The 12,271-nt window shown below is 36.3% G+C and overlaps 1 protein-coding gene and 1 pseudogene across 1 annotated transcript; both read right to left on the minus strand.

Annotated features, from left to right (window-relative positions):
• Nucleotides 1-739: 739 nt before the first annotated feature.
• Nucleotides 740-4,399, minus strand: LOC147292431 (uncharacterized). Its single transcript, XM_086230331.1, has 8 exons — nt 4,361-4,399; nt 3,762-3,911; nt 3,273-3,685; nt 2,484-3,107; nt 2,170-2,403; nt 1,597-2,077; nt 1,031-1,516; nt 740-916 (listed from the first exon to the last, which is right to left on the minus strand). Exons 1-8 carry the CDS (start codon nt 4,397-4,399, stop codon nt 740-742), a joined length of 2,604 nt encoding a protein of 867 aa, XP_086086457.1.
• Nucleotides 4,400-5,028: 629 nt separating this feature from the next.
• On the minus strand, nt 5,029-7,972 carry LOC147292432 (small ubiquitin-related modifier 1 pseudogene; annotated as a pseudogene).
• Between the last annotated feature and the right edge of the window lie 4,299 nt (nt 7,973-12,271).

Consider the following 12,271-nt stretch of genomic DNA (forward strand, 5'->3'; position numbering starts at 1 on the left):
TTTCAGGGGGTTAGAGGTTCGAATGCGCACTCATACAGACCCATGTACAATTATTTAGCTGGTGTGTGGGAGGCATGGGGGAATCACGTGTTGTCTGAGGAGGCGCGCAGTATACCGGTGAGGCGGCCATCGGATACTGTGAGAGGGTACCTCGATTGGTTCACCTCTATATCACATCCAATCGTCCACAACCCTATTCGCAGAGGTGCATTTGACCCACACGCCACATCGGATATTGCATACTATCGAGTACGTAAATTTACACAATAAATTTTCTCATTTTCCGATTGCATCTGTTAATGTTCGCATATTTTGGCTTTTAGGAGCGCGAGGCTCGGATGCTACAAATTACCCAGCTGATTATTGACATGGGCGAAGAAGTTGCTATCACACGTCCTACTTACCTCTATCAGTCGGTTCAGAGTTTGCAACATATTTTACAGGGGACGCACTTGCAGGACACTATGACATACCAACGCGGTTCGAGACGGCGTCCCCGCCAATGATTATAACTTCATATTTTTGTAGTTTCTGTAACTAGATAAGGTTTTATTTATGTCAAATACTATGGTTAATTTATATAATTGAATCCACCTCATTATTTATGTAAAATACTTAGGTTCATGCAAAACAAATATCCACATACTTATATATATTTAAATCCACATACTTATATATATTTAAATAATACAATAATCTCATCATAACTCAATGTAAATGCATCAAGTCCAGAACATAATCAACCACTATCAAGAGACACGGGTTCTTGTGTGGATGGATCACTATGGCACACAAATTCTTTGAATTGCTCAAGGCGATGTTGGTATCTAGTATACCACATTTTTGCGCTTTCGGTGGCATGCAAGGTCCACACAGTAGGAATAGGTGGCATGGGATGATCCGGTACTAAGTGTACCTATAAAATAGCAGTACACATGAGTTCAATAAATATGGAATAAATATCCACTAAGTGTACCTATAAAAATAATTTAAATATCCAATAAAACAAACCATATAGTTCAATGTATACCTGTACGAAATGATCGTCATTGACAAAACCGATACCAATCTCACGAATCTCGGATCCCTCTAGTATATCTGGGTGTACGCTAAATGGTAGGCATGTTAAGCATAACGACCTAGATACATGGGTCACCACTACACCATAGCATGTCGCGATAACATATCCCATCTCCGGCATGTCCATCCAATAATCCTTTGGTGCAATAAGAGGTTCTTCAAAATACTCAATCGAATGCTTTAGCTCAGTAACTCGAGATCGACCAAATATGGACTCATATAGGATGGACAATGACCGTAACGAGTGGAATAAATCTATACGCACTTTCCGCCACGCATTTTCACCCAACCCCAATGCCAAAGCTACGACTCTATACCCACAATGACCGTCGGATTTCACATCAGTGGCACCGGTAATGAATGGCCTAATGCTAGCTTTGAATTGCTGTGTATACCGGTGGGTCGGAACAGATGGCGTGAGTGATGTCTTATATGCCTGTAGAAAAATATAAATAAATCCGATTATGCAATGAGTATTAGTAAAATAAAGTAAGATCATCCAAATGAATTATATACCTTCAATTTTGATACTCTTGCCTTTGGCGAATTGGTGCCAACTGTACATATTGTAGGTGATGGTGAGTGGCTACCTTGACCCGAAAGTGCATACTCGAAGGCAGATGGCAAACGGCAGGTAGAATTTTCAGCTTTACTAGGGCGCCCTTTAGTCTTTACCTTCGCACACGGTTCTTTTAGCACCGTTATATCTGGATTCATAAGCTCTTCTATTTTCAAACTTATCATCCTCTTAGTGTCCTCATTCTGTCCTTCCATCCATATTGCTAGTCTATCAAGTGTTGACTGAACCGGTGGATTTGACACTATCACTTGTGGTTCGTGAAGCATATCCAACTTTCTCCAACGGGGATGCACTGAATCAAGTGGAATACGCATCTTACGTCGCCTATACGACAAAATCTCATGTGCACATGGCAAACAGTGTGTATGGCGAATAGTGCAATCACACGGTAATGTTCCAGTCGGATTTGAATCGGCCCTACAAAAAGAAAAGAATTATATTAGTCAGTAAGCATCACATTAATGAAGTGTTCATGGTAGTAATTATAGTTGAGTTAGTATCCAAATTACCGGCCAATCTCACAAGCAATTATAGTCAATGCCGCCATAGATACATAACCAATCAAATCTTTCAATTCCGGCTGTCTCATTTTGACTTGGACAAACGTTCGACTCTTCTCAAATGATGCCTTGATGTGTGTATGCTGCAATACTAACAATGAGTGTATATGTGCCCAAGAGGTATCAAAGGAAAGCTGGCTAGAACCAAGTTCCCTTTTTAGCTTCGCGTGTGCACTTTCCGCCCTATTAATAGAGTCAAGTTAATTTATATGCAACACAATATAATAATTAACCAGTAATGCCAAATATGTGAAAGTGTTTACCTATTGGAAGTTGTATTACCAAAATGCATACATGTGTCTGTCCATGCAGCCACAAACTTCTCCTTGAAAGGTATCAACCAAGTGTCCTTCAAATAGTCAATAACTCCAGGAACCCAACCGAACTTAGATTTAATCTGCTGTAAATCTCTTAAATACACATCTTCTGACGTTGAATTTACCAAGGAATACCATGAACTATAAAACTTATCCCAATCATCCTTGGTTCCAAACTTTTTCTTGCAATTTGCCATCACATTTTTGCTAATGTGCCACCTACACAATAAATGTCTAGCAGTAGGAAAAACTGCAGAGATTGCATTCATGAGTGCTAGATCTCGGTCTGTGACAATCACACCAGGAAGACAATCATCGCTGAGTAACGACCTCAATCTAGTCAAAGCCCAAATGTAATTGTCTTCCTTCTCATAACTAATGTAAGCAAATGCAACTGAGAAAGTCATGTTTGTGGATGTGACCCCAACAATCTCAAAGAGTGGCAGACGGTACCTATTAGTCTTATACGTGCAATCCATGATCAATACATGTGGAAATGCACGTAAGAGATCAACACAACCAGGGTGGCTCCAAAACAAATCAGTCACAATATCATCACCACCAGAACATCTATGTCACTCAAAGTATTTGTGTTCAGATAACTTACTTAGCAAACACTGCATTTCAGTTTTTCCAGCCTTCTCTTTCACCCTATTGCGGTGTCTGACATTGTATATTGTTTTGATTGTTGTTGTATTCGAATAATCCATTTCCTTCAAGATGGTCAGAATCTACTTCGGTTTCACTAAACTCTTAGACATATCCACCAATAAAGAACTCTCTGTTTCAGATATTCTCCCCACAAATGAATGTCCTTCACCAGTAACTAAAACTCTATGGTTATGCACTCCACATACCACACTTAGCATCCATTCATCCTCATTACCAGTTTGCACACCCTTTAATGAGAAGGGGCATCCACATCTTTTTGTAGTAGAGTCCCTACCATCCTTAGGACGTTTTACTATACAACTATCAGCATCATACTTGGATGGCCTATGGTGACCACTTCGTTCGCAACCAAGGAACACTCTAGCTTTCTTTTTCCCCACCCCTGCTGTATTAGACCTCATAATGACAATGACTATGCTGTTCGTCCTTCCTTGTGCACGTGCCCAGCTAACCAATGCATCCCTCGAATGAAATATCTACACATATGTAATTTACATTATTCACATTTCAACTACATTTGCAACATATATTTCCCAAATAACAAATTCATACCTCGTTTGTTGTGAATTCATTATTATAGTCACGTGAGTATTCGATCAAAACCTTGGCCTCGACCTCGACCTTGACCTCGGCCCCAATGTAGTCCTCAACCTTGCTGTTTCGAGTAGAAGCACCACCATATTGCTCATATTGTTCATCATCCTACACATAAAACATGAAAATAATGTTAAAACAGTACGTTCGGTAGAAGGTTACCGAACGAAATGAATCTGTTCGGTAGAAGCTTACCGAACGAAATCATACTGTTCGGTAGTAATCTGCCGAACCAATAACCTTCGTTCGACAGTTGACTACCGAACAATATCGATTTTTGTAAACAAAATAATTCATTCGACAGATGTCTTCCGAACATATGTAAAATGTTCGGCATGTGTCTGTCGGAATTCATAAGTTCATTCGGCAAACAGTCACCGAATGGATTTTTTAAAATTTTTTTGTAATTTTCATTCGGCAGTTAACCACCGAATATGTTAGTTGTGTTCGGTAGTCATCTGTCGAACAATGCAGAAACGTTCGGTACTGGTTTGCCGAATGAACCGCGAACAGTAAATGAAAAACACGAAAAAAAACCCAAAAAATTACGATCATACCTCGTCGGAAGGCGAATAAGGGACGAGTGAAGGCTCCATTCATGAAAACTAATATGTATTTCTACAATCTTATTGCGTATATGTGACCAAGAGAGAAAACTTAGGGTTTAATGGAGGAAAAATGAAGAGATGAGGTTATGAGAGGAGGGGGTGTGCAATGAGAGTTTTAGGATTATTTTGGCTGAGGTTTAAGAGTGTTGGGTGGGGTGTGTAAGAGTGTTGAGATGGGTGTGTAAGGAGAGTTTTTTTTTTTTCAAATAATAAAGGTTGTCCTTTTTGGTCATTTCACTTTGTGTCAATTAAGTAATTTCACAAATTAGGTTGTTAGGGGTGTGCAAAGAGAAAATTAGGGGTGTGCAAATAGCAGCTCTCTAACATTATAACGGAATAGACCAAAATGACAAACGTCAAATAGTTTGTGGATCAAAATGGCGAAAAAAAAAATTGTAGACCAAACCGAGACAAAATGAACAATAAGTTGACCAAATTGGTAATTTCCTCATCAAAATTATTTCGAAAATTAGGTCGCATTTAAATTTAGATCACAAGCTTTAAAGTTTGAGACTTGAGGTTAGTCTACAAAGCTTCCTTATTTTTCTATTAATATATAGCTAGCAAGGAGTTTTCCACTTCAAACCACACCATCCTTTCAAGTTGCACCATATCCCCTATATATAGGCTATATGTGAACCTCCAGTTTGGTGCAACATGGCATCGATCTCATCACCATCTTCCATTCCAAGCTGCACAAACCAAGTAGCAACTAATTAGAAAACACGACCCATTGAGAAACACAAATTGTTATTGCGAAACATGTAGTGACTGACTTTAAATTCCAGAGAAATCTTTATTGGAAGACATCTTTTCTTAATTCACGGGACTATTATTCATATAAGAATTAAAATCATCTAACCTTCAATCAATTGAAAACAATAAATGGCCAAAAAGGCTTAAGATCATATCTTATGTATTATTATTAATTTCATGCTTAAACTTCTTGATGTGCAATTCTATGTTTAAACTCGACCGTGCCACCGAATCAAGCGGAGCACATGGATGATTTAGAATTAGAGAGTGTCTAGTTTAAAACCAAATATGAAAGGAAAAGAGGAACAACAATCTACTATATAAACGAGTGGTTCACTACTAATAGCATATCAAGGCTTTTTAAAAACTTAGGTGATTAATTATGCATACATAATTTTTATTCAATATCTTTTAAATACGTTTAGTGCATTATCTAAAGTAATTATAATTAGTTTCACCCACAATAATTAATTATACTCCTTTCATGAATATGGTTTTATAATTGTTTTATAAAGTTTACCTCTTGAGGAGTTTGATGCTCCTTAATACGGCGGCCATCGAACAAGAATGCGACGGTTTTGGAGTCTAGGGACCGATGCTTACAAAATGCATCTATCAGTTTGTGTAGCTTGGTGGTTTGTTTAACTCTGAAAAACATTTCAGCATCATCCTATACAAAGAAAATTATGTAATCACTACTTAATTAATTAATAATTGCATACATCAAATAAATAACCATGAAGCAAACATATATAACTAACTCAGCAAATTATCCAACAACAAAAAAATCTTAGCAAATTAAACAACAATACTTTTTTTTAATTTCATCCCATAAAATAATATAAAAGCTCCCCACCCACCATTTTATATTCTCTATCTTTATAAAAATAAATTTTCTTCCCAAATATTTCTGTATGCACCAATTATTTATAAACTCCTTATGCATGATTCCATTCACTGGCGGACCTACAATAGGGTCAATTGACCCCATGAACCCATAAATCCTAGGCTTGAGGAAATTGGTGTTGATCCCTTGAACCCATGAATGTTGGTGGAGTTGCAGGGGCAAGCTGTTTGAAGAAATGTCTGAAAGAGGAGAGAAGGAGAGAAGACAGTGGAAGAGTGTCTGGATATTTATTTTGACCGAAGGGATAATAGAGTTAGCTTTCCAACCCAAGAAACTTGGCCACTGAAAATATTGTTGTTTCTTGAAGGGTAGAAGTTATTATGATCTTTGTCTTGAAAGAAAGAAAGGTTAAGGTACGTAACTTAGCTAAGTAAGGTTGCCGAAGATGGAAGATGAGGATAAAAATAACAGGAGGAGATATCCAACAAATTTAAGGAATGAAGGTCTCCAATTAAAGCAGGTACATGACCAGAGAAATTTGTGTTCGCAACATTCAATTCCTTCATGAGACTGCTTCTGTTCAGATTATTAGAAAAATAACTGGTTAGGCCTATGTTATACATCAGATCAAAGACCTCTAAATTTGTTAGGTGGAACATGCCTACTGAATCTTAACCCCATGACGTTCGATTCCTGGATTTGCCACTGATTCCATTCATACATTTATGACATAACAGTGAGTCCCGTAGCAAAATTTTGAGAGACAATATTAACAAAAATCAACAAAATTATAACCGCCTATATTTTAGTTTTCTTTCCAAAGATTTTATATATAAAAAATATATATATATATATATAGCTTTCTTTTCAAAGATCATTAGTGCAAAAAAAAAAAAAAAAAAACCATCGCAATGCAAACTACTGATCTTGAAAGAAGTTGAGACACCCATATATTATTATTACTTTTTTTTTTTTGTGGTCTGAACAGACACCCAAGACTATTTGCTTTAATTTGTAGTAAGTTGTCAAGCCACGCCATTAGATGCAAGTATATATATATATACTCACTGAAACATACACAAGAAAAAGAGGGAGAGAGAATCAAACCTGGCCCTTAACCCTGAGATTGAGAAACTGAGTATCATTATTCATGCTGGGTTTTTCTTCTTCTGCTTGAGCACGATTTACAGACATCTTAATTAAGAGCTTGGATAGGGTTCTTTTTTTAATGTTCTTTCTGTCTTTCTCTAGGGTTGTACTAGTACTAGCTCTCTTCCTATCCACAATAAAACCACGCAAAGTGTTGTACAAAGATATATTTAAAGAGAAAGCGGTGTGATGAGCATATTTTGCATATACTTAGGATATGGGGAAGGTAATTAAGTGGTTGATTGATTGACCGACCCAAGCCATGATTTTCGACGAACAACTTTCCCACTATTTTTGGTATATAAATTTACACTTTCCCTCTTTAAGACAACCGGCTTAGGTTTAGATGGATTTAGTGATCATTGCCCATATCTGTATTTATTATAGTCTATCCTACGGTTCAGGATCTTATATTCCTTTGTATATACCTGGAAGTTGAATCTGTCGAATTAAATCTAAATATTAAAAATATTTTTATGTCATATAAAATTATGAGCAAATTATATTTTAATACTTCAATTTTATATGTTATTTTAATTTAATTTTTTAATTTTAAAAATTTATAAAAAAATACTTTAATTTTTATTTTGTGTTAAAATAATAACTCAGTTAGTTTTTTTCTTAATGAAATCGTTATCTGTTGACGTGACAAGATCATTTTCATCTTTTTTCCACATGTAAAAAATAAATTAATATTTTCAAAAATTTTGAATAAAAAAAATAATTAGAAATATTAAAGATGTTAAAATAAATAATAAAATATACATTTAAAACAACACCCCCACACCACCTTTTTGATTTGAGTCCCCACTGAGATTCTGCACATTGCACTTCTCTATTTTTTTTGTCATGGTTGCTGTTGGAGCTCGTGGCCTCCGATGTTTGCTCGCCTTTGATTGTCAAGCACGACCATGAAGAGAGTTTTGGGGCAAGTGGGTATTGTTTTGCCAGAGCCTTAGTGGGTCGGGGCTGGGTGAGAAGGGGGGGTGGGTCGAGGAGAGAGGACGGGGTGGATCGGGGCTGGCTGAGGGGGGTGGGTCGGGGAGGGGCTGGGCTGGGCTGGGCTGAGCTGGGTTGGGTTGGGGGGAGAGAGGAGGGGGCCGGTGCTGGGTGGGGGAGAGAAAGGAATTGCAATTTGCAGAAGAAAAAGAAGGGAGAAGAAGAAGAAAGGGTGGGGGTTTTTTTTTAATGTATATTTTAATATTTATTTAAAAGTTTTAACATTTTTAATTATTTTTTTATCCAAAATTTTTAAAAATATTAATTTATTTTTTACAAAAAAGACGAAAATATCATTGTCATGTCAGCAGATAATGGTTTTACTAATAGAAAAACTAACTGAAGTATTATTTTGACACAAAATGAAAGTTAAGGTATTTTTTGCAAGTTTTCAAAATTGAGGTACTAAATTGAAACAACATGTAAAATTGAGATATTAAAATATAGTTTGCTCTATTTATTATATTTCAACTTATCATCTTAGGGATAGGATCATGGGATAGATACTTTGACAAATATTTGAACAATCTTTTTTGGATTTGGATCTTCTTCTAAGCTAGCTAATTTACTAATTAACCTAGCTAAGCTTTTTATTTTAAGAAATCATGTGTCTACTATAAGATCCTATAGTTTACAATAATTTAGAGGGACTGTAAACAGAAAAAACAAAAAAAAAAGGTGAGTTTAACAATTTGGATTGGCCTTTTTTTTTTTTTTTATGATTAGCTCTCTTCACCCTTGGCTGCCACAGTTTTCTTTGTGTTTGTCGTTTCGTATCATGAAATGAAATAAATTATGTTATGTTTATGTTTATGAAACACAAATAAATTGTGTTGTGTTTACCATTTTTATGCATTTCAAACATTATAAAATAATAAACAACTTGAAAGACAATTTGGTGGAAAGAAAATATAGAAATTATAATTTGGATAATAAAATAAAATATTCAAATATATTCAATATTGACCTTATTTTAAAAATCTCTTTAAAATAAAACCAATAATATAATTTTTATAAATATTTAAGTTATAAATTATAACTTAAACATTACTTAATCTCAAGGCTTCATTTAATTAGTTACACAGATATGACTCTCAGCACCACTACAGCTTTAGCACATAGCCATACAAAACTATCAGTACTCTCATATCACAAAATCACTTTTCAGACCACTTAAGAGTTAAGACATATATGACTATCACACTCACTTAACCACTGTTGATAGCCTTACAAGTTTCTCCCATGCACAATCCTAACTTCCTAAGTTATATTAAAGTTTTGTCTTTATTTGAAAAGACATATAACACAACTTAGCTATTGTAGTAGTTTTGAGCTGCGTGCTCCTTGTTGCCTGGGCCTGTGTGCTCCTTTCGTTTTTGGTCTTGTAGCTCTTGGTCCTTGATTTTAGATAGTCATGTTTGATGGAGTATTCTGAAGGAGTCATCAACCGAATTAGTTATAGGCTTCTCTGATATAGACTTTTTCATTTTCGATCTACTAATCCACAAAATAGTTGATCAATATGCATGGAAAGCAAAATTAGAGACAGGCAATGAGTTCCAGATCACTCTGCTATGTCTTGAATACGAAGGTCATACGGACTGAATCTTTAATTTGCAGGTAGAATAAGATTTTCTCCATAATGGGTTCAGAAAATTAGAATATTCGATTAATGCTTTTGCACTACTTACCTACATTTGAAAGACCGGTACCTATGAACTATATATGGAGAAACAAAGAGAACACATTCCGTCCTCACTGGCGACCTCGCCATATATAGTTCAAAGTGGTGGGTACGTAAGACATTGTTTGGGCACGTTAAAATTTTCTCTCTCATGGATTTTCTTCCCAAACACATTCTGTTCCCTCCCTTTCTGTTTCTCACTTTCGCAACCCCCATTAGAATATGCTACGTTAAAATAGAATAAGAGGTGGGTACGTTAAAAATTTCTCTATTAGTATTCCCATGCTTTCACGCAGTAGCATGGATTTGCAATTGTTTAGTGTGGATAAGTGTACGTACAGATTCAGTTGGTTACACAAGATTGGAAAATGTTTGGGGAGAAAACCAATACTTGTCTTGAAAGAGTGAGGACTACAATTTTTCTTTATTAATCAACTATTGTTTATTACTATATTTGAAATTTTAGAACGAATACAATTTGTCAAGAAATTTAAACTCAAACGTACTTCAACAAATATAGACCAAATGTCATCTATTAGATTAAATAATCATTGGCAGCGAGAACAACAATTACAAATTCACTATTTGCATCTCTATTTTATACTTTAGAGAAATCACACTTTTGGTACATGTGGCATGAGTCATTTTCTATTTAGTCATGTAGTTTAAAAGGTTCAGTCAAACAAGGCTGGGTCAAAATGACCGAGAAACTGCAACTGCAAAAATGTCGTTTGATGCTTGTTCAACGAGTTGATGTCGACAGCACCGGTATGTGGTGGTGGTATTGGTAGGGCTCAACCGTCAGTATACCGACATCGACACCACAAATCAATTTCCTTACAATTTCAATTTCCTTCAAATTCAACACCACAAATCAATTTCTTAGGCTACTAGAAACATGTTTAAAGTATCATAATCCATCACCCAACTTCAAACCAACGTAGAAATCAAAATCTCAATTAAGAACATAAAACCTCAAAACTAAAAAATTGATAATAGTACACCTCAACTCGAATTACCCTTCAATTCTCTTCTTCTTGTAACACAAATACCTAGAAACTAAATGAGAATTAAAGGAAAATTTGGGTTGGGGGTGTACTTATCAATTTTTTTTTCAGTTTTGGGATTTTATGTTCTTAATTGAAATTTTGATTTTTAAGTTGATGTAAAGTTAGGTGATGGATTGAGAGACTTTAAACATGTTTCTAGTGGTCTAATAAATTGATTTGAGGTATTGAATTCGAAGGAAATTGAAGTTGAAAGAAAATTTGAAAATTTGATAAAAAAATGACAGTTTTTGGTAGCCTATTTTGTGTTCATTTATCTTGAGTTTTATAACTCCGTTTTATGTGGTGGCGGTATGGGTAGGGTTCAACCGTCAGTATACCGACATCGACCGACACCTTCCTTCGTCTTCTTCTTTCTTCTTTTGTGTTGCTGATCTCTAGTTGCTGGTGGTGTTGTTGGTGGCTTGGCAGTGCATACCATAAAAAGTACATAAAGTGCAAGCAGAGGCGTGGTGGTGTTGCTGGTGGCTTGGCAGTGTGTGTAGGCTCCAGCGAGGCTGGTGCGACGGTGAGCTTCGGCTGCTTGGCTTGGCAGCACAACGGCGTAGGGAGAACGATTGCTAAAGGGTGGCTACAAGCTCGGCGGGATGCAAAGTCTCTCGAAGAAGCAGGTGAAGTCCCAGGTTCCCAGCCGTGAAGTCCCAACCACCGAAACCAATCACACCAACCCGAAAACTACTGCATCCGAAGTTGTCAGTAACTAACCTTGTCGGTAGCGGCAACGGTTACAAAGTTGGCCATACCATAGGATGGTGGTTCGGTGGTCGATCATGGGGTGGCGGTTCAGTTCCCGATACCAACCTAGCCCTACAGTCAAATTCATGCTACTTTCTTTAATTTTTAATCAAGGCCAAACTTACTTGTAATTTCATCGATGATATGACAATGGCACAACTCCATAGTGGCATGAATATAGGTATTTTGGTCATTTTGTGGAAGATCTCATGCCATTTTGAAGTCTCCACGTCACTTCCCATCACATGGATACTTCATATTGGCATGAGACCATGTGAAGTATCCACATCGCTAACCATAAGAAAATTATGAAATTATGAATTTTGCCTTGATTGCAAATTAAAGTAAAGCACATGAATTTAATTAAAGCTTTTCGAACCGGTGGGGCTAAAGTGAAAAATGACCTACACCACATGAATTAAAAGTATAAGATGGCCTATTACTTTCTAATTGTGTTAGGGTCTAGGGTTAGGCATAAATAGGAATGGCCTTGCTTTCTTTTAAGGGATTTCAAAGGCTACAAGTACACCAGTCTCATAATCCGCATTCTTAAGCATAAATTCATACTTCTGGATTGGTTGGTATAAATAAAAGGCAAGGTGCTCCTCTAAAAACTTGCACCA

The sequence above is a fragment of the Dryas octopetala genome, chromosome 2 (assembly GCF_963921425.1).
Source record: "Dryas octopetala chromosome 2, drDryOcto1.1, whole genome shotgun sequence".
In the NCBI taxonomy this organism is placed as follows: Eukaryota; Viridiplantae; Streptophyta; class Magnoliopsida; order Rosales; family Rosaceae; genus Dryas; species Dryas octopetala.

What these genes read in the sequence shown, in the direction of transcription:
- LOC147292431 (XM_086230331.1), bottom strand. Translation starts at nt 4,399, where the DNA reads ATGGAGCCTTCACTCGTCCCTTATTCGCCTTCCGACGAG. An exon ending in CTTATTCGCCTTCCGACGAG is followed by an intron (nt 3,912 to 4,360) that starts GTATGATCGTAA and finishes TTTTATGTGTAG; the next exon opens with GATGATGAACAATATGAGCA. An exon ending in ATTGCTTGTGAGATTGGCCG is followed by an intron (nt 2,078 to 2,169) that starts GTAATTTGGATA and finishes TTCTTTTTGTAG; the next exon opens with GGCCGATTCAAATCCGACTG.